This window comes from Poeciliopsis prolifica, unplaced genomic scaffold (assembly GCF_027474105.1).
Source record: "Poeciliopsis prolifica strain line A6 unplaced genomic scaffold, Auburn_PproV2 SCAFFOLD042, whole genome shotgun sequence".
NCBI lineage: Eukaryota > Metazoa > Chordata > Actinopteri > Cyprinodontiformes > Poeciliidae > Poeciliopsis > Poeciliopsis prolifica.
In genome coordinates this window covers 319,634-344,524 of record NW_026562417.1, presented here as the reverse complement: position 1 = coordinate 344,524, position 24,891 = coordinate 319,634, and the positions used below count along the sequence as shown (strand labels likewise).

The 24,891-nt window shown below is 41.0% G+C and overlaps 2 protein-coding genes across 2 annotated transcripts; both read left to right on the top strand.

Moving 5' to 3' along the window:
- The first annotated feature begins 426 nt into the window (after window positions 1–426).
- Window positions 427–9,599, top strand: LOC129376156 (fibulin-1-like). The gene is made up of 18 exons (XM_055055660.1): window positions 427–636; window positions 743–848; window positions 1,161–1,296; window positions 1,416–1,563; window positions 2,101–2,154; window positions 2,814–2,903; window positions 3,090–3,212; window positions 3,302–3,427; window positions 3,937–4,071; window positions 4,669–4,812; window positions 5,656–5,778; window positions 5,914–6,039; window positions 6,118–6,237; window positions 6,363–6,485; window positions 6,725–6,848; window positions 8,268–8,410; window positions 8,494–8,634; window positions 8,707–9,599. Exons 1-18 carry the CDS (start codon window positions 582–584, stop codon window positions 8,844–8,846), a joined length of 2,157 nt encoding a protein of 718 aa, XP_054911635.1. The 5' UTR covers window positions 427–581; the 3' UTR covers window positions 8,847–9,599.
- Window positions 9,600–10,918: 1,319 nt separating this feature from the next.
- atxn10 (ataxin 10) lies at window positions 10,919–24,783 on the top strand. Its single transcript, XM_055055645.1, has 11 exons — window positions 10,919–11,063; window positions 11,765–11,959; window positions 12,940–13,025; window positions 13,178–13,274; window positions 13,393–13,557; window positions 14,394–14,474; window positions 14,593–14,749; window positions 14,850–14,967; window positions 15,258–15,442; window positions 17,960–18,023; window positions 21,313–24,783. The coding sequence occupies exons 1-11, from the start codon at window positions 10,933–10,935 to the stop codon at window positions 21,495–21,497; spliced, it is 1,464 nt and encodes a 487-aa protein (XP_054911620.1). The 5' UTR covers window positions 10,919–10,932; the 3' UTR covers window positions 21,498–24,783.
- The last annotated feature ends 108 nt before the right edge of the window (window positions 24,784–24,891 follow it).

The following is a 24,891-nucleotide window of genomic DNA, read 5'->3' as shown; positions in this document are numbered from 1 at the left end:
TTAAAATGTGTAAATAATGACAATCTCATCATCGAGCAATTTTATCAAAATTCTACCTTTCAAAGCCAGAATTGTGACATTCTGTCGAATTATTATCACTAAAAAGTCAAAATGGAAACACTGGAAGAAGAAATTGCGGTTTTGTTTCTCAAATTGAAGAGATTGCCTGATTTAATCGCGTCTTTCTTTCGATTGGTCAAAACGGGCTTCCGTAGATTTGTCAATTTATTTATTCGTTTTATTGACAAAGTTAACAGTTTGTCACTTAAAAATCCCACCAAAACAGTCGAAAGTGTGACAGCAGAGAAGAAGAAGAAGAAAAAAGTGTTGCTGATACTTTTGGGTTTTGGCTGCTGCTGGTTTCACATTATCTCGCTGATGACGTCTTCGACGCGCTTGTTATCGGCCGTGTTTTAATCACGGTAGCTCGTCGGAGCCCTCCCGCTCCGTGACGCCTCTCCAGCGGGTCGTCTGAGCGCCTTCCCCGCCACTTCATTTCAGCCTCACCCCTCTCTCCACCTTCAGGATAAATTGTCCGGCTCTGAACACCGGCTCCTCCACAGGGGTTCAAACCGGGCCTGATGGCGCACGAGGTCGTGACCTTATTTTCCCTCTGCGCGGTTCTGACGGGGATTGGTAAGGCACCGGACGGAAGTTGGCGAGTTTAAATTCCGCTCTACATTAAAACCTTTTTTTCTTTCTTTTTTTTTTTTTTGTCGCCGTCGTCGTTCCTGCTTTATAGAGAGCAAGTTGACTTCTGTACATGAGTGCTGTGAGGCTGGAAGGGCCTTGGCCCTGAGGAAGCAGGACTGCACGGCGCTCCCACGTCTCAGCTCCCACATTTGCAGGTAAGAAACAGCTGGACACTTCTTGTGACTTAAAGGGACATCTGGCAAAGCAATTCCTTGTTGGAAATACGTCAAGATGATGTGTTGTATTCCAGGTTTTATTCCCAGATCCAATTTCCAAGCTAAGTTGAACACAATTGACATGTTCTCTAACTTCCCATAGCAGTGAGCTGTACTACTGTTGTAAGACTCAGAACCTTTGGCTGTGATATCACACTTCCTGCACAGAAGGAGATAATTAAAGTAGTGTTTTACTTTGCATTGTGTTTTATTTTTAAACTGCAGTCTCATGTTTAACACCATATTCCTCAGCATTGCCAAGGAGCACTGCTGCCGGGCCTTAGCAAGAAAGCGAGCCTGCGACACTGGCGTTAAGATGGCCCGTGGTGGCAGGGCCTGCGAGCGGCCCCTCTTCACAGGACCCAGCTGGGAAACGCAAATCTCACAGGTGCGCTCTCTCCTCCACCCCTCCTGACACGAGCGGTTCACACACAGGATGTTGGGGGACGCACACTCTGTTCTCTTCAGCACACGTTTAGTTTTCTGAAACCTCCCTCTCTGGTTCAGTCGTGCTGCGACTGCTGCACTCTGGGTCTGAGAACGGACAGCATGGGCTTCAGCTGCGACTTCCAGGACCTGCAGCTGGACAAGCAGTGCTCCAACGCGGCTAAAGTCTGCTGTGAGAAACCCCAGGACGTCAGCCCGTCTGCGAAAGGTGAAAGGTCAAAGCAATCTCGCACTTCAGGCGCCGATCATTCGCCGCTTATCGGTATTATCTCACGTCGCCGCCCGGCTGTGCGATAGTAGGATTTCGACATCAGCAAACATTGGGCGTTCAGACACAATCCACTGTCCCGCTGCGAGAACATTCATTGTAGTTTCTAGTGCAGATATGTCAGTATGCTTGAAATAAGACAAAACTAAGTGACAAAAAAACGTTTTAGCAAGATATAGGAGCGTGTTTTTCAGTAAAAATATTCCTTAGTATTGATGAAAACATGATCACTGTAGGTGAAACAATCTGCCCGTGAAACAGGATTTTTCTCCTTGAATTAGTTCAAATGTTACTATATGTTGCTGAAAAGTGACTTGTAAGTTATTTGACTTATTTCAAGTCATAAAAAAGACAAAAAAAATCCTTGAATTTTGCAGTTCATTCCTTCTTTTTTGTCATTCATGACAAGTGTGTGCTCTGTTTCCACATATTCAATATGACTTTTTTTCCCTTCATTTTACTCATATTTTGTCTCAGGACAAGAAGAGCTTAAAGTCTCCAGGCCTCCAGACGATCCAAATACCTGCAGAGGTATGTTTAGTTTTTTTATTTGCTTATTAGTATTTATTTATTTTGCTATTGTTTTGGTTGCAGTCTTGGGAAGTCGTAGTCTCTTTATGGTTCTTAGACTTTAAAGTCACATGTATATGAATGAAATAAGACATTCAGTCCTTGCTAAGTCTTTAAGTTAGACACAATCTTAGGGGGAAAAACCCCCAAACAAAATCAAAGTCATTTTGTGTTTCAATTTGAAGCAATCAAAGAAACTGACTTTATCAGTTTCTCTTATTGTTGTTGGGAAAAAAGTCAATCGAATCGTGTCACCGGCGGTTGCTCTTGCTTTTCTGCTTGCAGCTCTTTTAAAGTCAAACTGTTGTCCTTTAGATACCACAACAATTGCTTCTTTTATTATTATTTTAAAACATAATTTTTGGTAAGGAGATCAGAAATCAGAAAGTCTGCCCCAAATACTAGCAATACTTAAATCCAAGATCCAATTATCAGATGATAAACATTTTAGGAAACTGTAAGGAAAAAAGTAAGTTGTTTGTCGTGGTCTGAACTGTGAAACGGTGTCTTTAAACGACACACAAAGTGGTGTGTGTGTGTGTGTGTTGGTGTGTGTGTGTGGGTGGGTGTGTGTGTGTGGGTGTGAGACGTGCCTCCTGAGACATCTCTGCCGTTTTCAGAGCTCAACTGCTCTCAGCTGTGCGCAGGTGACGGAAGATGCGTCTGCAGCGACGGTTTCCGGCTGCAAAAGGACGGAGTGACGTGTGAGGGTAAGTCATCTTAAACGCAACTGAATGCATTCAACTGAATGTGGTGGAAAAAGTTTGGCCCTGCTGGTTGTGCTTCCTTGAGCGGTGAAACCCAAAGTCTTTCTGGGTATTTTTGGTCTAGTTTCTTGCGCAAATACCTTAGATTTCCGCCCGTTCACGACCCCCCCTCCTTCTCTCTGGCCCCAGACGTGGACGAGTGTCTGGTCGCCAACGTGTGCGGCAGCCACGCCTGCGTGAACCTGGACGGGTCGTACCGCTGCGAGTGCAGAGCGGGCTACCGCTTGAGCAACGTCACCGAAGTCTGCGAAGGTTTTCGCTCAGTTTTCGCTCGTTTGGAATTCTTTTGGAACTGAGTAAATGTGAGAGGTCAATATGTTGCGTGGCTTTGTGCTCTTCAGATATCAATGAGTGCAAGTTTCAGTCCCAGCGACTCTGCGGGCACATATGTGAGAACACAGAGGGGTCTTATCGGTGCAGGTGCATATCCGGCTTCAGGCTGGCTCCGGACGAAAGGACCTGCGAAGGTAAGCTCTCAGTGACGCAACTAATATCATATTTCAAATGGCCGATGCACCTCTTTCCTTTTTGGGACTATGAATTATATTATTGCAGCAGTTGTTACCACAGCAGCTTCCACATAAAGAGTTAATTTAACAGAGACGCAGGCCCTCAGGATTACATGTCCTCTACTTTACTGACATTAGGCACAAGGTGCTTTTTTGCAGATTTAAAAAAAAAAAGCTAGGTGTTATTCTCATTAGACTAGAACACATATTTCCAGTTAAAGTACCAGTAGGTGGCAGAAAAGCCTTTTCAACAAATGATTAGCATGTGCCATCAAATTTTTTTAAAAGTTACTCTTTTACGTGAATGTATTTGTCTTGAGAAGTCAAGAAAAATGCTATTTTCTTTATGAAAGTAGCATTTTCAGTCGGACAGTGTGCGACTCTGACTGAAGTAAGTATTTTAGATACTTTTATTTTTGACTTTCCCTCCGCTTTCAGTTACTGCAACGTTCTTTTCTCTCCTTCAGATATCGACGAGTGCCTGACCGGACGTCACAACTGCACCAGAGGTCAGCTTTGCCTCAACACCAAGGGCTCGTTTCACTGCCAGCGCGAAATCGCCTGCAGCACCGGCTATAAACTCTCGGGCAGCTCTTGCCAAGGTGAAAAAGAAAAACACCCAAAAGATTTTTTATCCCACATTTTAGATACACCTTTGGTATCTAAATGTATGATATCAAAAGTGTTCTTTTCATACTTTGTCATTTTACAACCATGTGCTCCAAGAGATGCAAAGTGGTGCATAATTGCAACGTGGAAGGAAAGCAATTCCAGTAATTTTCGCAAATAAAAGTCAGGAAGGCAAAACATTGTAGAATCACCTTCAGCTGCAGTTGAGCTGCAAGTCTATTTTCTTGCCGCTACCAGATTTGTACTTGGCCTTTGTGATGCTGCTTGCTATATTTGATTGCACTGGATTTCATTCATTCTACCAGATTTTCCAGAGTATAAATTGCTCCCGGGTAAAGGTCACATTTGTCAAAAACATCTGTCTTGAAGAGTCCTGAATATAGGACGCAGGATTGGACAAGCTGTGGAAAAAATAGTGACTTATATTCCATAAATTGCAGCATTTATTTTAAAGGGAGTCCAACATAAATGCATTTTTTGCAGCTTTGTGTTCATCTATCTTTCGCGCTCCAAGCGAAAGCAGCTCCGAGGTTAAGGGTCAGCTCTCTTAATAATCTCTCTTTTGCTAGATATTGATGAGTGCTCTGCCCACACCAGTCCATGCCAGCCCGGCCGGACGTGCGTCAACACGGTGGGCTCCTACAGCTGCCACACTAATGCGATCACATGCCCGCGAGGGTTTCATCTGAGCGTGAACGGCACACGGTGTGAAGGTAGTTTAAAGAATGCATGGCTGCCCATCCAGGTCTTTATTTCGCTTATGAGTGTTTGTTTGTGTGGGCTTTATAAATAATCCCAGGGTTGAGAGTAGGCCTGGGCATTTATAGGGAAAGATTTCTTCTGAAGATTTTGATTTATCACTGAGTCCGTAAATTTCATTTCATGGTGTTGGATAAAAGACAGAACTCGTATTGTTTTGAGATGATATTTTTACTATTTTCTCCACAGAAAATATTTTCTCGTGTTCCACGAGCGTATCAATAAGTATCAAAAGCAGTACGATTAAGTGCGGTTACTATTATTATTAATGACCAAAAATGGGAATTTTTTTCAAGATACTTGGCGAGTCAAGTATTTGTGTTTGTGGTGTCATGCAACCATACAGTTACCTAAAAATGAAGTAAGTTTTTTTTTGTTGTTTGTTTTTTTTTTTTACCATCATTTGTTGTAGTAGTACCACAAAATATTGTGTCCAGCAGTTTCATGTGCTATAAACAACCATATTCTACCTTTATGTTTCCCCTGTGAATGGTGTTAGGATGTTTCTGACTTTGTGTCTGGTGAGCCATTTCATCCTGGATCTGGTCATATGCCTTTAGTTAAAATGTCACGAGACGTTTTAGCCAGTTTTCTTTTCGCAACATTTCTTTTGGCGAGTCAAATATTTACTGATGCCATTATTTCTAAAAAGTTTCTAGAACCCCTAGAATCACCGATTCTCATCCTTTGTCGGCCGTTGCTTGAAATGTTTTTCAAGATATTCCTTCTCTGTAGTTTTTATTGGTGAAAAACTCCTGACTTTCTATAATAGTTTTTCCTTATTCATTTCTACATAGACGTGAATGAGTGTATGGTTGGCAGTAAGTGTGCCAAGCATGTGTGTGTGAACCTGGAGGGACTGTACCGCTGCGAGTACAGAAGTGGCTACATGTTCAACAGCGTCACCAAGCTGTGCCAAGGTACAGAACCAAGAACTTCATTCATTGTGGTTCACTAACGGCTTCTTCATGTGACAGAATTCTGAATTTGTTTGCCGTTAAAGTCAAATAGCACTTTCAGAGCTCTTTTTCTCACCCCGGCCCCGCTCTGTTCAGACATCAACGAGTGCACCCATTACCCCGGCCGACTCTGCGCCCACAAGTGTGAGAACACAGAGGGGTCGTACCGATGTAGCTGCGCAACCGGCTTTAAGCTGGCCTACGGCGGCAGAGGCTGCGAAGGTGAACGTATTTTTGAAATAAACTTTGGTTGTTTGTTTTTTTTGGCCTTTTACCAAACTGCCACCTGCTTGACGACAGACATCGACGAGTGTGAGGACAAACCCTGCAGCCAGGAGTGCACCAATGTCTACGGCTCATATCAGTGCTACTGTCGCAGCGGTTACCAGCTGAACGACGTCGATGGGATAACGTGTGAAGGTGTCGTTGCTGCAAAGCGGAACATAACGTTCTCCGGAACCAAAGATGGCCGTGTTCATCTCTAGAAGACAGAAGATGTTTTATCTTGTTCTTTTTTTTTCCTTTCGTTGTCTCCATCTTCTCAGATGTTGATGAATGCACGCTGCCAAACCTATGTTCTTACCAATGCATCAACACGCCTGGTGATTTTAACTGCACCTGCCCCACCAGCGGTTACACACTTTCGTACGACGGACGTACTTGTCAGGGTAAGGGGGGTAAAAACTTCTAAAAGCATCTTCAACGAGCATTTTAAAGGTATTAGTCGACCTGAACTACTACAAATGCTGCAGTGGGTTAATGGAGAATAAGTGAGGAATCTCGTGGTTCACTCTAAGCAATTTTGAGCATCGCTGAAATTAATTGCTGTAATGGCCGGTAACATGAACTTATCATTATCTGCTGCATAGGGCTCCAAGAGTTTCACTTTGATGTTTGTCTTTTTCAGACATTGATGAATGTGCTGCAGGAACTCATTCTTGTTCTGCCAAGGAGACCTGCTTTAACGTCCAGGGAGGATTTCGCTGTCTGTCCTTTGAGTGTCCGCCTAACTTCAGGCGAGCAGGAAAGGGGTAAGAATTCAGAAGATATTTGCCTGAGATCATCACACAACAAACAGAGTTTGAACTTATGTTTTGTTCATTTTTCCAAAGCTTCTGTCTCTGAGTGATAACGCTTTAGATTTTCACAGCATCACTTTACTATCACTAGCTAAACTAGAACAGCAGTTTGGAAATTTAGCTTCACCCACCTTTTAATTTTTGTTCTCAAAAGCAGCTTGAGATTTTTTAAAAGCATTTCAAATGTGTAAAATTTGAAGTTCTTTGTCTTAAATATATATATTTGCTATATCCCTCAGCCAGTACAAGGGAGCAGAGCGACAGCAGCTCTCCACTTCCCAACGTTTGACATTTTGGCTCTTACTTGTTTGGTTTCGATCTAGTAATAACTACTTAATCCACATTTTCAGCTGTTTTTGTTGTTAATGTTAGCCCTGCCTTAATTTTGTACTTTTAAGTTGTTCATAGTTGTGAGTTTTGAGCGATCAGAATTAGTTCTGTGTTCGAAAACTATCAAATTCATATTCTGTACTGGAAAGATTGATTCACAAACACCTGGATATTGAAGATTTTGACAAAGAGCCGGATTCGGAGCACTACATGTCCAGTATCAGTTTTTCAGCCTTATATTATTTCTCTCTACTTCCAGTCAGATCGTTAGCCTCTTTTCTGTTTATGTTTTATGTACATGGAGTCAAAAATTTGACAGAGAATAATGTCTCTTTGGTCTCCTTTTCACCAGTTCTCCTGTACTTCCTCTGCTGTGGTCACGTCTAAAACCAAAATTTCCAAACCAAGCGATCCAAGCTGCCTTACCAAAACATCAAAGACGAACGCGGTATTAGCGGACAGCAAGAAAAATAAATGTGGCATTTATTTTGGGGCACCTGGGGCTCGGCCAGTTCACTGAGGCTCAATTATTGGTGGGACGGTGTCGTAGTTAGCATGATTAATGGGCTTTTCAGTGTTGCCGCTGGGTGGCTATCGGTTAATTCGCTGAAAACGATAGCAAGTGGCCACTGCCTGTGTTGGTCAGCTGTAATGTAAGCATGGTTGATTTTGTGGGCTGGGTCGTGCAATTCGGATGTAACAATAATACAGAATGAAATGTGAATTTAAATGCTCAACAAATGGATCATCCAACAATTATTTTCAAATGTCAGGTTCTTGATTTTTACTCACATTTATGATTAGATTCTCCCCCTTATGATTTTCAGTCTCACTTTGGTGGCAGAAATTCATCGCTGACACTTTGGCCTCATGTCTGGCAAACAACTTCCAGGAATGTTTGGATTTGGGATCATGGTTCTGCGGGATTCACTGCTAAATGTCATTTTTGTATTCCTTCTTTATTGTCGCGGCCTCGCCGCCCTCCTCTTGCTTCTTCACCTTCCCTCGTCTCTCTTCCTGACGACGGCCCGGCGCTCTCAGGTCCGCAGGTAACGCGTCCGCCGTGGTGCGTTGCGTCAAAGCGTGCCAGGAACACGACGGCGAATGCGCTCGCGACCCCGTCCACATCATCACCTCCATGGCCCTGTCTCTGCCGACCTTTCAACGCTTAAAGGAGCCAGAGGGTGAGACCGGCGACAGAAAAAACCTTTAGTCATCGGCCAATCAGACGACCCTACTTTCTATTTTCACCCGTTTGTTCCGACAGAGATCGTGTTGCTGCGGACGTCCGCGGAAGCGAAGCGAGATCTTCTCCCGGATGAGCCGGATGTGTCGTTTGACATTTTAGCAGACGACGACTTGCTCTCTTTCGACGTGATAAAGCGTGCGCAAAACGGCATGATTGTCGGTAAGCAGACGCGGGATTTCGCTTCATAAAGTCACATTTCCGTTGTTGTCCTAAGTAATTTTTTCCCCGCAGGGGTAATCCGCCAGATCAAACCCGTATTGGGGCCGAAGGAGCTCATTCTGGAGGCGTCTATGAAGTACGTCCAGTCAGGAGTCGTTTCCCAACAGAACGTCATCCTCATTCACGTCTTCATCTCCGAGTTCTGGTTCTGAGAAGGGAATGTCAAAGTTTTATAGATAATTCTAGTGGAAAAAAAAATTACATAATTAATGTAAATACAAATCAACAAGGAATGTAGTGGTGGATTTCTGTTTGTGTTTAGGTTGTTTGCACAGTTTGAATTTAGTTACAGGTGTTGATAGTAACCGGAGGAGGTTACTATCATGCAAGGAGAGATTTTTATGCTCCACAGTCTTCAGCCTCTGTGAGGTCCTATGCACGCACAGCCTGGTTTACGTTTCAGGCAAATTGCATTTTTAAATTTTGTATTTTTGCAAAGGCGACACTATGGCCGACAGAAAATTGCTGATTTACAGGTGAAAGTTTTTGTCAGTCTAAATGATCAGATACAAATAGCCATAAATCTCCACGATATGCTACTAATGTTACTTAAAAAATATATAACACCAGAATATTTTATATTATTTCCAGGTGAAATTAGAGTATTTCTGTGGTTCTACAACATGAAGCAACATGGAGGATGTTGATGCTAACTATAAACTCCTCACACATATATTGATACTTGTAATTTCTAGCTGTAGTCACACTGCGTACATTTCTACAGACACTTGCTCTTACAATGCTATGCTTTCATTTTTCTTTTGACTGGAAATTAACTCAATATTTTGTGGGCTTGCTTCTTCTGATGCCAGACTTCTGCATTTAAGTGCTTCTATATAACTGAAGCAATTGTGTTTTGTACCATTTATATATATATATATATATAAATTTGTGAAACCCTGTTAGTGAATAATAAAAACCTTCAGTAGTATGTTGTTGCATTCGTGTCTTCTGCAACAGACTGAGCCATCCATCAACTAGTTGGCACAACCGAGGTTTCCTACAGTTCTAAAATCCAGTAGAATGTGCTGCTTTCCTGTAATCCAACTGCTCAGATTCCCCCCATCATACTGTTCCACTTCCAGTTTGTTGGGGTATTTCCAGTTATTCCACTCCAGTGTATAAATAGTTGGATTTCTATAACTGGAAAATTTGCTTCTTCAAATAGGCCTACTTCTTCTTTAAACTGACAAATTGCTTGAGGTGGAAGCTTCTTACCATCCGTAATCAACTCTACTTAACACGAAGCTTCCTCAAGCCAGTGCTGTGCTGTTTTTGGCCGTGTGGAAAAACGGAGGGATCTGAAATGCACCGCAGTTCTTGGAAGTCACAAGTGATTTTCATGTGATTTTGTTGTTCCAGCTGTAATGTTTGCTCCAACGCTGGTCAGAGAAATTGTACATTTACTAACAAAAATAAGAACTTGCTCCACATATGGACTTGACGGTGCATATTTCAATGTTCTGATTTACGTCGTATGGTTGCTATTTGTCGACATTCACGTCCTTCAATTCCATATGCCATAATTTATGTCTTTTAATTGAGACATGCCTTTTCTGTACAAGTGACATGAAAAGGTTATTTTGCCACGTTATGAATTTCTCGTGTTTTTGTTTCACGAGTTTCAGATCATTTAAGACATTTGCATTCAAAAACCAGACAAAGATAACTTAAGTAAATGCAAATTGAAGTTTTCAAATACTAATTTCAGTTGTTACTAGGAAAACACGATGCTTACGCCTAATAGCACGTTGACCCCAAAGGTTTCTACATAACAGTGAATTCAACTTTTAGATTATTCAAAGTGTTTGCGTTTTTGAGTTTTCCAGGGAAACCGGATGCAAGAAATACAGAGCCTATAAAAATGTGTCGTCTTTTTTATTGATTTTTCAAATCCACATTTTTTTATTTTAATAATAACAAAAATACAAAAACCCTTTGCGTTAAAATGAAAACAGACCTCTACAGAAAATGATGACATAAAAATACATAACATTAGTTGCTTTAAGTATTTTCTGCCTCATTTATTTATTATAGGTAAATAAATATCGATACTTTTTTTTTATTACGGCAACAGCTTTAGTCCTGTTGGTGCTTCTGTCACTAATAACAGTTGGACCCATGCAAACATGAGCACATGCTTCGACTCCGCCTCCGAGATAAATTGAGCCAATAAGAAATCAGAGTTCGGTCTGCGTGTCCCCGCCCACATTCGTGACGTGACGCAGCTCGGGAAACATGGCAGATCCCATCGATGACAAGCAGAAAATATCAGCGGTTCTCGCTGACATTTTGAACGCGGAACAGAGCTCTGAACACTTGCAGGTGTTGAAAACCTTTACAAGTGCGTTGAAAGACGCCGAATACAGGTACTGTTTGATTCCACGCGCTCTCTTTGTTTTGGTGAAGACGTGAAGCTCGGTGGCTAAGCTAACGCTAGCTTGCAGTGTGTTCAGCTTCTGGACAGCAAGTTTGGTTGTTTGTGTTAATGTGTGCCTTTGTGTTATTGATGCACTGTTCGTAAATTGTTGGTTCGAGAGCAAATTCAGCATAAACAAAGTTTATTACAAGCTTGACTGAGATGTTACTGTCTCACGAGGGTACAATAATATTAAAACATTTTTTTTATTGAAGCTAAAGAGTTGCCCTGTTGATCCAGTAAACTAACTTTTTAGTACACGTTAACAGAGAGTTGTGTTCTATTATGCTTCTCTAAACGCAAGTATTTTCTACTGTTGTGCTACTTTGAAAGGAGGAAACAGTTTGGCATCAAAATGAACTGGAAGGTTGCCAACCAAGAAAAAAAAAATGAGCCTTTTCTAAATCCACCACCTTCATGATGGTTTGAAACCTCAAGCTGTCTATATTGACCAGTAAAAATCCATGCGTAGAGCTTTCTTCACAACTATTGAGCTGCTCTTTGAGTTACATTGAGGATTTCAACACCAACAACACCACTTCTCGCATTCAAAACAATTGAAATTGGTTCACCAAAATGATCATGGCATAGAAATATCTTATCAACCCTTGTAAAATGAATTTATTTTCTCGCTGATTTTCCTCTCCGCAGGGACGCCGTGGGGGAGGACGTTTTCTCCGATCTCCTCAAGGTCCTCGCCGGGCTGCTCGATGTGCTGCGGAGTGCGAGCGGAGGCGGCGATGACGACGCGCGGCCCTCTGCCCTGCAGCTTCAGCTCACAGCCGAGTGCTTCAGGTCCCAGAGGAACTCCTGCGTTCAAAGCCCACGCAACCAGACACTGCTCAGGTGGTTACACTGAGAGCGCAGAGGCTGGAAGATGAGAGTTTAAGTGGAACTGCCAATCCGCCTCTTCTTTCTGTTGCGTCTCTTTAAAGCTGGTAAACTCCAGTCACGCAGTGAGACTCTAAAGTGTTCCTACCCAATGAGTCTCTTCACATTTTGTTCCATAAACTGTAAATGTTGAGATTTTGAGAGTAAATTTAGTTAAAGACATTCTGATGAGGTTAGACGGTAGGGAAGCAAATCTGCTGAGTATGTGTTACTATTGCGATAGCAACATGCTTTCTACCACCTTTTGAAGGAAAAACTAAATCACACTTGCACTAAAATACTACGACTGTAAAGAGCAACACAGACTCGAGCCAAAAATCTAAAAGAGAGAAAGTCTTTTTCTATGGATTATAAACATTTTTCTCAACTTTATTGTGCAATTTGGAAGATAACGATGTGTCGAGCTACCGGTTTAAATCCCCGTACGGCATTTTAACCCAATCCCTGCACGTGGATCTGCATGGTGGGACCAAAGCAAAGCCACAACACTCCAGATTCCACTAAACAAAGGGAGAAATTGCTTCACTTTAACGTAAACCAAATGTTATCGGTTTATTAAATCAGTCATTATTCAAAATGCATTGGAATAAAAAAAAGTGTCAAACTTTTGATTTAAAAATGTGATTATTTAATTAGAGCTCTCAATCAATTCTAGTTTTTAATCCCATCTCATGTCTAATCTGCTTGTCCAGTACTCCCCTGTGTTTAGCAGATTTACTAAATGTTTTGCTGAACAAAAACATTTCCTCATCATAATGGATCCATCACTGTGTTTCAGAATCTCAAATGGGATTTTTTTTAGCCTTCTTTCAAAAATGCCCTTGACTTTCTAATTATGTGCTACTTTTGGGATTCCAATAAACGTTTTTGAGGTTTGAAAGTTGTACTACTACTTTGCACTTATTGCATACAAAATCTGTCTTTTTATGCTGTAGGGAGCTTGGATTCATTGGTATATCCATTGAACTCCTAAGTTATCTTCAGACCCTGAATTTGGAGACCAAAGAGGCCTTATATGAACGTAAGTCTGAATCCGTTGAATTGGCAGCATATGCAGTGTTTAAATTATGAGAAAGGAAGAAATGATGACTGCTACGACATTGATATGCGATTTATTTGTTTTTCTGTCTTCCCATCTAATCATCTTCTCATTTGTTTCCATCTGCGGCTCAGCTCTTCGCTGCGGGATCCAGTTTCTTGGAAACCTTGCTGTCGGAAACCAGATGAGCAAGGATGAAGTGTGGCGGCTCAGCTTCCCCGACATCCTCCTGTGAGAACTGTTTTATTTTTATACAAAGAGAATGGATGCCTTTTTACAGTTTTTTTTATTTTTTCAGCTCTTGTAGGCCTTATGCAGTTTTATTTACACCAGATTTGTGTGCAAACAGGCAGCTGCTCTGTATTGATGATGAGAAGGTGGTGAACTACACCTCTATGGTTCTCCACACGTGTCTGGATGAGGCCAAAGTGGAGGACTTGTCAAAACCGCAGAACATCAAGCTGGCTCTCAAAGTGATGGAGTTGTGCAGGACCCAGCCTGACCTGGACTGGACGTAAGTGTGGCTTCCAGACATTTGAAGTCATTATAATTGTTTTTTTTTTTGAGGGGGGGCAGAGGAGTAAAATGAACTGCCAGAGCCTGAAACCACTGAGGAATTGCTGCAGGGTTTTTTGACATTTTTTTTTTAAATTTTTTAAAAATTAGATCTAGTTTGAATAATATTTACTAGAAATCAAAGGCAGTGGGGACAGAAAAGATTCTCTTAAGACTGCTACACAGTCAGAATAGCTAATTCTTTAGGTCTGGATTGGTGTATCGGATCAACAGAGAGAAAGCAACTATAGATCAAAACTAGTTTTAATCCTCTGCCATAAGAAACTGCAAACGATTATTTGTTTAGTCATTAATTTATTAAGTTTGCTTAATGCCTGACTTTTAAGTCCAAATTTATGGTAAAATCTGGTAAAGATATTGACTTGAAATCTGATGTTTTAGCGAGTCCTCTTGTAGTTTTATTTTGTTTGTTTGTTTGTTTTTAGCCTCCCTTCTCAATCTGATTACAAAATAAACATGGGTTTGTTTGTGAGGCCTCCAATTGTTTAACATTTGTAAATAGTAGTTTTGGTAAGTAAATATCCTGTCCACATCTGGTTTCTTCTATGGAATGTTTTTTTTTTTTTTTTTTGTCTTTCCTACTTCCAACAGTCTGCAAATGAAGTCTATGTTTTCCTTTGCATAGTGGTAATGGAAGATATTTGTTCCTCAACACCTACAATGTTGTCAACAACATTCTCAGATGAAATAACTGCTATTCTGTGAAGAAACACTCTTTTTGAGGATTTATTGGTTGATCTTTAGAGTGCATTTTTGCTTTTTATTCAAATCCAGTGTCCTGATGGCAACTCAACATTTTCTCAAATCTTCAGCTCTGGTGGAAAGCATGTATTCTGGGATGTCCCATCATGACAGGTACAGATCAAAATCTGACCTAAAATTGTACTCATTTGGATTCAAATGTTGGTAATTATTTAATTTCTGTATGAAGAAGAATAGAGAGTAAATACATGTGTTTTTCGGGGGGTTTCAGAGTAACTCTCTTGGAGCTGCTGTTGGCCCAGTTAAGAGAAGAGTGTCCGGGGGGCTGTGGCGTTCCCCCCAGTGTGGCCCGTTTCCTGGCCAGTTCCTTCCAGAAAGGTTGTGGCGCGGTTCTCACACTAGCGACAGGTTCTGCTTCCAGCAACGAGGTCATAATTGCTGCAGCTTGCTAAATTTGTATCCAAACGTTTCCACTTTTCGGAGACATTTTTAATTTTCTTTTAATCTGCTTGCTGTAATCCTGTGTAGGTCCTACAGGAGGCGCTAACAGTGATCAGTCTGCTGGACGTGCTGTGTGAGATGACCTCAGACCACAAGCAGTTCATGTTCCTGCAAGACCATCCCGATCTTCTGGAGACTACCGTTGGTAAATGAAAAAGCAGACAAGCTCCCTGACTGGGGGCCGAATATCCTGGTTCCCATCAATTCCTCATCAGGACAGACACTTAAGATTCCAGCCAAAAAACCTCCTCGGTGTGGATTAGTAATAAAGTCAGAGCACAAATACCCCAAAAAAGTTTTGAGCAAACCACCGAATTTAGAGCTGTGAGTGAAAGATTTATATGATTGAACAGTAGAGGTTTCGGCTTTCTCACTTTTTTCTTTCCTGTCTGTCCACCTTCTTCTTCTTCGTCTTCTTTTTCTTTCCCCGTGCAGAGCTTCTGGAGCAAGTGCATGCTATCGGGAAGGCCAGCAGGAATATTTTCAGCGCCACTCAGAACTTCTCCCCCTTTACCGGAGAGGAAGACCCGGCCTCGGATTCCCCGGTGGTCAGCTTTAAGGCCCACCTCATCAGGCTCATCGGAAACCTCTGCCACGGCAACACCAGCAATCAGAGCAAGGTCCGATCGTATGCTGAAAGAATGAATCCGATTAATCGACTAATTTAGTAATTGATTGCAGGAGTGCACAGACTTCAAAAAAGGCCATTTGCTGACTGAACACCACATAAGAGTAATTAAGCCAAAACTGTGGAAAAGTGCATACAATTAACACAATAAACCTCTGTAAATATGTTCCTCCTAGAACTCTTAAAGTGGCATAGTGTTAGCTTCACCTGGTTCAAGCTCTGTAAAAATGAAAATCTCCTGTTAAGTATTTTTTGCTATGTAATTATTAGTTGGTTAATTCAAAAATCTACAAATGATCACGTGTTCCCTCAGGGAGTGCTATGTTATTGCATTTTAGGCAATAACATAGCCTAAAAAAGGAATTTAATTGTTTATTTCCATCTTTTGCTGTAGTTTAAATGTTGTGTAAAATAAGTGGTTAAATGAAAAATCTGCACAATGTGCTAAATAATATTTTTTATCCGATTAAACAATTACTTGTACAAAACGTCTTATCTGTATCACACATAGAGCAATGGACATATGGAGGTTCAGTTATGCCAAAAATCTCCCTTTAAAGTGGTTAAACATATGGACTTATCTCCCATAGGAGTATGGCAGATTTCTCCAGCATAGCTGGACCAACACGTCCGTAGTTTGAGCGAGATATAGAAAGATGGATACAAGGACAATTTGGATCACTGCATATTCATGTTAGAATGGCTCAGTCAAAGCCCTGATCTAAATCCAAGTGAAAATCTGAAAAGTCATGTTTGAAGTCGATCTCCATCCAATCTGACTGAACTTACCTCATTTGTAAAGTGTTATAAATTATATATCTACATTGATGTTGGTATCGGTGGATTTGTTAACGCATCGATTAGAGGTGAAGCAAAAAATTTGCAATTCCTAGTCCTGAGAAATTTGAATCAATTTAAAATGCTCAAAAATTGATTTTAGTTTGCTTAATTTTTTGTGAAGTTATATTTTGATTGCTACTGAATCAAAAATTGTTTCAGAATCTGACCCAGATATTGGGATTGGATCAAATGTTTAGACACTGAAAGATTCACATCGCTAGTATTGGGCCATAAACGAAACTGGGCCGATCATTAATAACCAATATTTCATTTTACTTCTCGTTGGGTTCCCCCCTTCCAAAGATAGTTTTTTTAAATTGGTGATTGGATGTTGTTTTTGGTGACTTATGTTTGTATTTTTGTATTTCTGATACTATAGTTGCTTTTTAAGATTTCAGGTTGTGCCTCCTTTTCCCCCAAAATAGTACCTTGAGATGGGATTTTAGAAGAAATAGCCAGAATTATTGACAATTTTCATGTCTACACTTTTCTTAGGTTAAGGGTAATTTTTCTCTCCTCTTCCTTCCTCCTTTGTTTCAACTTGAAGCTACTCGTGGCGATCTTGTCCACTTTCCGCCTGTGAGCATCTCGCAGACGGTTAACGAAGCAGTCGGAAGACTTGGCCTCTTCATACACCCAGTCGTGCTTAATAGAAACAGATTTGTGGAATGCCTGTGGGATGACCACCCTCAGCTGGCCTCTCTGTAATATTTATGGATGCTGATCTGTGGTCCGTCAGTGGTCAGAAATCACCCCGTATCTGTTTTCACGAGGATTTCTTCCAGTAAACCAAATGTCATTCTGTTCACCTTTTGGCAGAGAGGGTAATTTAAGATGTGCATGCAAAGCTCTGAACGGCTCGTACCGGTCTGAGAGTCACGGGTCTGCTCGCTTGTTATTCATCCCTTTATGGGTTTGGACGTAATGTAAGCAGCTTTTGTTCTCAAAGTGGAAAGAAGCACAGACGTGAGCTTCCTTGACGCTCTAAATGACTATTCCATTTTCTGAAACTCGGCACTTGGTGCCGTTCTCCTGCTCCCTGCCAGTCTGTTTGGAGGAGAACCGCAATGGCAACACATGGTCATTAAGCCTATAGGATCAGACAGCTGATGAAGAGCAGATCACCCGCTGTGGTGGTCTTGGACTAACACTGGTGCCTTTCCTCACATTTGAGGCTCTGCTACACACAACCCACCTTTTCTTTTGTTTGAGAATCATGAAATAAACCGGAATTTATAAACGGAAGATGATAAATGTTGTTTTGTTTTTTTTAAAAACAGGGATATTTGATATGGTGGGTAGGTTTTGTTCATTTATTTAGTTGCTGGTTTGAAAAAAAATCATTTTTGTCTTCTGTTTTTGGTCACAACAAAGAATGAATTTTCCATGTTTCCTATGAAGTCTGGATTTTTACTACATTCACTTTTTTATTATTACCACTTTAAAAATTTGCCAAAAATGGACTGAGAAGACTTATCAGACTCGAATTGCATGCGCAACTTCTAAATATAGACGAAGAAAAGTAAGACATTGAGAGATGAAAATGGGTTTTTGAATCTGGATTTTAGCTTTTATGTCTTAAAAGCAGAAATATTACACTTTGTTTTCTCCCGCTGATTTAAGTAGCAAATGTTTCTGCTGTAATTTGTTGAAATATTTGTGTCCTCAGGTAAGGGAACTGGATGGCATCCCGCTCATCTTGGACAACTGCAACATAGACAGCAACAACCCTTGTATCCTTTCCAACGTGTTCCCTAATTATTTACTTTAATCATTCTGTGTGGACAAGCATGCCACTTAGAATGAGAGACCAGACTGGGTTGTACGTCGAAAGAGCTTTTTAAATTGTTCGAAAACATGTGCAAAATGCATATAATAGTTCACACAACAGCAAAGTTTCCCCCGAAATACTTGCTAAGCCTGGTGGTTGGGTGCTAGTCATTCATCCAACAGCCTGTTGGTTAAAAAATGTTTGAAGTTGACAGGAAATTTGAAAATATCACTTGATAGTTATGCATTACTGAAAGATTGGGAGATTAATACCTGAACACCAACAATAAAGCCTTAAAAAATGCAAACATTTTAAAGAGACTTGGAAAAAATAAGCAATGCTTAGTCTGGTGGGGGCACAAGTAAAGCCTGGTGGCCCGCCAGGCTTGAAACACACTGAGGAAAGTCCTGGACAACAGCATGGAGAACAATCCTGCAGGAGGTTAAATATTGCGATCAACATTTTGAATGGCGTCCTCTCAAAACTGTCAGCTTGTCATTAATTCTGCTGTAGAGGCTTTTAAATGTGGTCAGAAGTTTAAGCCGCATTGATTAGTCTTTTTTTATTGTTATTGTTTGGAAATGAGAACACCGATTTCCCACTTTTGTTTTTATTAGCTGACCCTTGTATGTACCATTGGGGAACAAACTGTATAATTATCATGTGAATCTAATATAACACAATTTTTAAGGCCTTCTTCCTACTGGACAGAGACCACATAACAACATTAGGCTTTGGCCAGAATGTGGAGTTTTCTCTGGGATCCCATTAGTCATTACGTTCTGTAGGGAGATCATAGTGGGTTTTTTTTTTATTGTTGTGGAAGCAATGCACATGGTGTCCTGCCAAAGCTCTAGGTCCAACCAAAACTGTAAACCACTGTACAGTAAACACGGCACCATGATTAGGCTTCTGGCGCATACGGATCGGTAATTGTGGATAGGCTGGTTGCTGGGAGACTGAAGGAACATGTGAGACTGCTGCTTGAATTCAAAATTTATTTTTCCATTGCAAATCTATAAAAAAAAAAAGAGTTGGGGAAGAGGAGAAAATGTGCTGGCAGCTACAATTAGGCCCTCAATTTTTAATCTTTCAATTTTAGCAACATGTTGCAGAAAAGCTGGTTGGTATTTTGAAGAAGGCTTCGATGCCTAGATAGATTCTTCCGTTGATTATTGAAAACTGTATTTTTCATACCATTTATATATATATATATATACTTTAAAAAAATACACTCCTTTTTATATTATTTGATTTTTATTTGAAGCATTTCTGTCATTTCTTACTGGAATCAAATTTGAACGAAAGTAACTTCATTGCGGTATGAATAGTTTTACACATGTTTACATCTACACATACCTGTGCTGTGTGGCGGGTTAAGATAATTTTTTACAGCTATGCTTCATATGGCTGCAGCATTATGATTGGATAGCTGTAAAGAGGCAAATAGACTGAGATGAGATTTTTTTAAAACAACCACTGAGGTTCTAATCCAGAGGGAAGGAGATCGAATCATTCCTTCAGAAATGATCCTGCATTGAGATTTCGTCTTTTCCCTGAAAAGTTCTTATGTATACATCTGTTCTATTATCTTACAGAACCGTCATATGCCCCTTTAATTACATTCTGTGTACCGTTTGCAAGAGATCTCATAACTGTAAGCTTACACTGTGCTGGGTGTCGACCCAGTCGCTATTGTTAGTTCACTAAAACGGATTTCTCTACAATACTGGCTTTTTACCAGGCCAACAGTCTGATCCGAGGGGATCCTTTGTTCCCATGCAGCCCTCTCAGACTTGTTGTAAACTGTGCTAACTCTGTCTGCCTGTCTGTGTTGTCAGCCCTTGTTTCTCTTCAAAAACAAAACGATTGGCAAAGGGGGAGAAAAGGGGGGGGAAAAAATATCTGGGAAACATAAGAGTGGGAAAACTGAGATCCCAAAAACACGTCTGCAAAACTGGTTTGTTTGGGTTGGGATGCTTGTATTCTCCATGACCCAAAACAAACAGTGCGGACAGGAGTTTGTCATCCCAAGCTGGAGAATTGGCGTTAGGGGGGGAAGTTTGCTTGAGTTCCTTGAATAATTGTTTCCATCTGAGCTGTGAAACTGTTTTTGAATCCATTCTGCTGATTCCCTGCAGCTTATTAGAAAAAAGAAAATTCAAATAGAACAGGTGCTTGAAGGCTGGACCATGTTCAGGATTACCATAATTCTTCAAATCTGAAAAAATTGCAAGATTGAAGAATTCCAAGAAATATGTTTGAATTTTTTATTTATTTTTTCTTCCCCCCAACTTTGTAAAGATTCCTGCATTTGAAACCAACCGAGTAAACACTTGAAATGAACAGAAAGGCAACTCAACTCTTTAGTTCGACAACGAAAAAAGCCCAAATTTGACGACGACTGGCAGGAGATCATTTCTTTAATACCGGCACAGAGCAGAAACATGTTGTACTTTGGTAAGTGAATACTTCACACTGTTTTGGGAAGAGATAATGTGAGGATCTTAATCATTTTTACTGCCTTAACCATCTGAGAAATGTTGCAGGTATTTGGATTTGGCTTCATTGAGTCAATACTTAGTAGAACCAGCTTTTGCTGAAATTACTGCTGCAAATCCTTCCAGGTCTATTATTTTTGCAGATCTAAAGTTTTTTTTGCCCATTCTATTTAGCAATAAGTTAAAACACATGAACAGTCTTGGATCTAAACCGTTTTATTGTCCTTATGCACATTAATCACAAGTCTTAAGTTTTGTGGTGGCAGGACTATTTTATCTCATATTCCAGGTTATTTTTCTTGTTTGACTTTTCTGTCAGGTAAACATTTGAGTTGTACGCACGGTATTCTGAGACTCTAGGCTGTTGAGGCTACTGCTAACTTGCTGCTAACTTTTTGCCTCTTTCTTTGGTAAGTGGAAATTTCTCACTTTCAGGACACAGTTCATCTTTGCCAATGCCTCACTTTCTGCTGCCGAGCCGCACTATTCTGCTTTCATTCTGTTCAAAAAAGCTCGACACTACTACTGGCCTTAAAAAGTCTTACATCTTCATTGGGGAATCCTGCAGAAACAATGTACTTAAAATCTACCGATTTATGTTTTTTTTTTTTTTTTATAATTTGGCAAAATTCAGAAATACTCAAGGGATAGGGATGCTCTTGCAAAGCATTGTATATTAACAAACAAAATGACACAAGCAGAATCTTGGTTACAGTTCGTCTTCTGTCTTCCTTGACCGACTGCCTCAAGTTATCAGCCAGTGGGCCATCTTCGCCATCAGGAACCTTCTGGAAAACAACCAGCAGAACCAGGAGCTGGTGGCTGCTCTGGAGAGGCGCGGCCCAGTGGACTACTCCGCGCTCAGGGAGCTGGGGTTCCTCGTTGAGGAGCGAGATGGAAGCTTGCTGCTCAAAACTGTGAGGAAAGACTCCTAAAGACGTCGGAAGACGAAGGTTCTCTCAACCCATCAGTGGGTTTTAAAGCAGAGCAGCTAAAGAAATGTGCATTTACCCCGTAGAGATGCTTTTACTCGCAATACTTAAATCAGAAAAGTCTGTACAATGAACTTTTCTACCTCTCCAAAGTTATTCCACATACACTAAAGACCCTACGAGGTCTGCATGCTATAGACGCAGATGTCAGGAGCTCCAAGCCTGGGGAATGAGGAGTCGGTGAGTGGCAAACACACGCTGGCACCTCTCGGAGACGTGGATGTTTTGTGGTTTAATCCAAAGACAAGAGCACCGCAGGGTCGAGGCTTTCTGGCTTTTCAAACACGGTTCAGGTTACCAGCAGGAGCTGGCGTTTAATCTCAGGCCCAAACATGGCTTTTGCCGTTACCATGAAAGAGAATGTCTAAAACGTGATGTAATCTACCCCCTCACGGCCTCGCCTAATTAAAATATCATGGCCGCGGGATGAAGCTCTGCTTATTAAACCGCTTGAAATAACTGCGTGTCCGACTAGCACTATTATTAGGATTGTAGGGAGAAAACATTTAATCCAAGAATAAAACTTGAAGCTGTGACTGTGAGGTGGGAAATGCATCTTAAACGAAGACTTTTTTTTTCCCTTTTTTTCAGAAATTAACCAAAAAAAAAAAAAAAAAAAACTAAACAAAAGCATCGTGACCTATTTTACCTTTAATGGTACTATTGGATCAGAGTCTTATTGCGCATTCACACCTCCCCAAATTAACCGAACCTTCTTTCGCAGATGGACCAGAGTTTGATTAAAACGTAATTGGTGTGAGCGCACTCCCAAACTTATTTCCAGTGATTATGTTATTCAATATGTTATTTGTTGCCTTTTTTTCCTTTTTCAGTGTGTACTTGTGCTACTGCAAGATAAGATGACAATTTTAGATAATTGTTAAAACTCTTTATCAGTGTTTCCAGTAATTGTCACTTTTCCAAACTACTGTTGTCTTTTTTGAAACTTTTGTTTTGTGTCCCAACTATTCAAGATTTCTGTTTTGCACATCTGAGAAAACATCTGTCCATATGCATGCTTTAAAGATATATACATGTATATAAAAAAAAACAAAATTGCCTAACATGAGTTTATAACTGCACTTCTACTAGCTTTGGCACTGAAGGGTTTGTTCCTCGATAGTGGGGATTTCCACTACGTCCTCCATGTATAATAAGCTGATGGCATGCATCGTAAATCATTAACCATCTCATTGAAATCAAATTTATACAGCCTGTCTCTTGGCAGAGGAGCTCATATTTGACTCTATCGATATTTGATGAGCGGTTATTATGGTCCGCTCTTTCTGTTTAATCACAGCATGCTTTGGAAATGTCCACAGAGCAATCATACGAACGCATGAAAGACCGAGGGAATTGGGTGGGAAGTGTCAAGTTTGCAAAACTTCCTGTCTTTCACGTGCCGCTCGATAAGCTGAGCCGTTCTGACAACTCGACAATGCGGTGCTATTTGGGGCTGCCCGCGCCCTGCTCCACCCTGTTTGCTCTGCCTCCGATTTTTAATGACAAAATGGGTTAAAACAATCCGACGGACTATCCCCGCCGATCCGGCAGCACAGTAGGGGAAGCTTTACGGGGTTCCGGTCATCAGGATTTCAGACGGCTAACATAACAGCCTTTAGTTTACGCTCGACCGGCCGGCCGCAATGCTTTTCAGCCCCACAGGAAAGAGGGCTGTGTGCAAGTCAGCTGGGCTGAAAGAGGTGGCAGGGCTGGAACCCGGGTGTTCATCTGCCAAGTCAGACAATGCAAGAATTTTACCGTTTTCCATATCAGCATTTTACATCACAGACCTCTACTGCGCTGTTCCAAGGCCTACAAAGACTACCTTACATCATAATATCCAGATCATGTTTAAATTTGGGAGAAAAGGTCTAATAAAGTGTGTGAATTAAAAAAAATGCATTTGTTCTTTAGTTGTCAAGCCTTATGAACCCTCAAAGTTTCAAAACTTTTCAACTACAGGTGCATCTCAACAAATTAGGATATCATAGAAAAGTTTGTGTGCTTTGGTAAAACCCCAAATCCAGTCAAAAAATAGAAATCTGTCAGAAAATCTGTTAATGTTATATTTTTCATCTAAGCGGTCTTTAGGAAAGTCAGTGACTCCCTTCACCAGAGGGTAAAACGTCCACGCTAATAAGGCCGACTGTAAAGGGTGAGGCATCTAAGAACACAATTGGAAAATTTTGTGGAAGGAAATGGTGTGGCAGAAACAAAGTTTAACAAAAGAAAGGAATTGCATAAATTACTGTGTCAGTGTGCTGTGGCATCGAGGCAATCAGCTTCACTGTGCTAAGGTGTTAAGGAAGCCCAGGTAGTTTTACCAGTAGTAGCTTGTCGTCTGCATTGTTAGCTGTAATGTCTCTTATCCTCCGAATTTGGACCGCTGAGCATTCCTTTTCTCCTCAGCCCAGATCAAACTCGTTTTGATGTCCTTTCTGATTAGAAAGTAGCCGCATTCGATGTCTTGTAAGGCTGCTGTTATCCTTCTTCCTTGTGTAGTTTACCTTCCACTCAACTTTCTATGAATATGCTTGGATTCAGCAATCACTTTAGTGGCTCACCCTTGTTGTGGAGGGTTTTACAAATATGCTATCTGTCTTATAATTGCTTGTGAAATTTGATTATAAAAATAATCATCCAAATGAACAGTTTCATATCTCGTATCTATGCAATGAGTTTCCAGTTTTGCATTAAATTACTGAAACAAGTCTAGTTTTCGATGACATTCTTAGCGACTGAGATGTCCCAGTAATGTTTCCGGAAACTTCTCTGGTACAACGTCACGTAACTCAGCTTTTATGGACGTCTTGAGAAGGTAAAACTCCCGCTTTAAGTGGGCAAGTTCCTTCAAGTACACTCGAGAATTTCCATTTCAGGAGCTTTATTCCAAAATAACACCAATTCCAAATAAGTTATAGCTTTCAAATATGAATAAAATGACATGAATAAGAAACACTTTTTCCGGCTAGAAATGACATAAAGTGCCATGTTCCTCATATAAAAATATATTCTTCCAATTGTTTTGTAACTCGTACAAAGCCAAGAAAACAACAAAAATAAATGTGTAAATACATTAAGAGTGCTGTCCAGAAATAGCAAGCCTCTGGCGTTTCCCCTCGCTCCCCGTTTCCATGTGGTTACGGTCCCATGCCATGTGCCTGAGCAGGCCTAAACCACGCTGGAAGGCTTTGTGTAAGCGGAGGGTGCCGTGTGGGACTCTCCGTCTCGGCCCGCTCGCGGCGGCGCTGGATGTTTCTGGCCCCGTTCGCTCCTCCGTGGATTTCCCAACGAGACTCGCGTGGTTTTCTGCTAAGCACCAGCTCGTCCAACA

Bases quoted from the DNA above. Each gene is read 5' to 3' on its own strand.
- LOC129376156 (XM_055055660.1), top strand. From the start codon at position 582: ATGGCGCACGAGGTCGTGACCTTATTTTCCCTCTGCGCGGTTCTGACG. The intron at 3,428-3,936 runs GTAAGCTCTCAG...TCTCTCCTTCAG, and splicing joins GGACGAAAGGACCTGCGAAG to ATATCGACGAGTGCCTGACC. The intron at 8,635-8,706 runs GTAAGCAGACGC...TTTTCCCCGCAG, and splicing joins GCAAAACGGCATGATTGTCG to GGGTAATCCGCCAGATCAAA.
- atxn10 (XM_055055645.1), top strand. From the start codon at position 10,933: ATGGCAGATCCCATCGATGACAAGCAGAAAATATCAGCGGTTCTCGCT. The intron at 11,064-11,764 runs GTACTGTTTGAT...TCCTCTCCGCAG, and splicing joins TTGAAAGACGCCGAATACAG to GGACGCCGTGGGGGAGGACG. The intron at 18,024-21,312 runs GTATCCTTTCCA...GACTGCCTCAAG, and splicing joins CATAGACAGCAACAACCCTT to TTATCAGCCAGTGGGCCATC.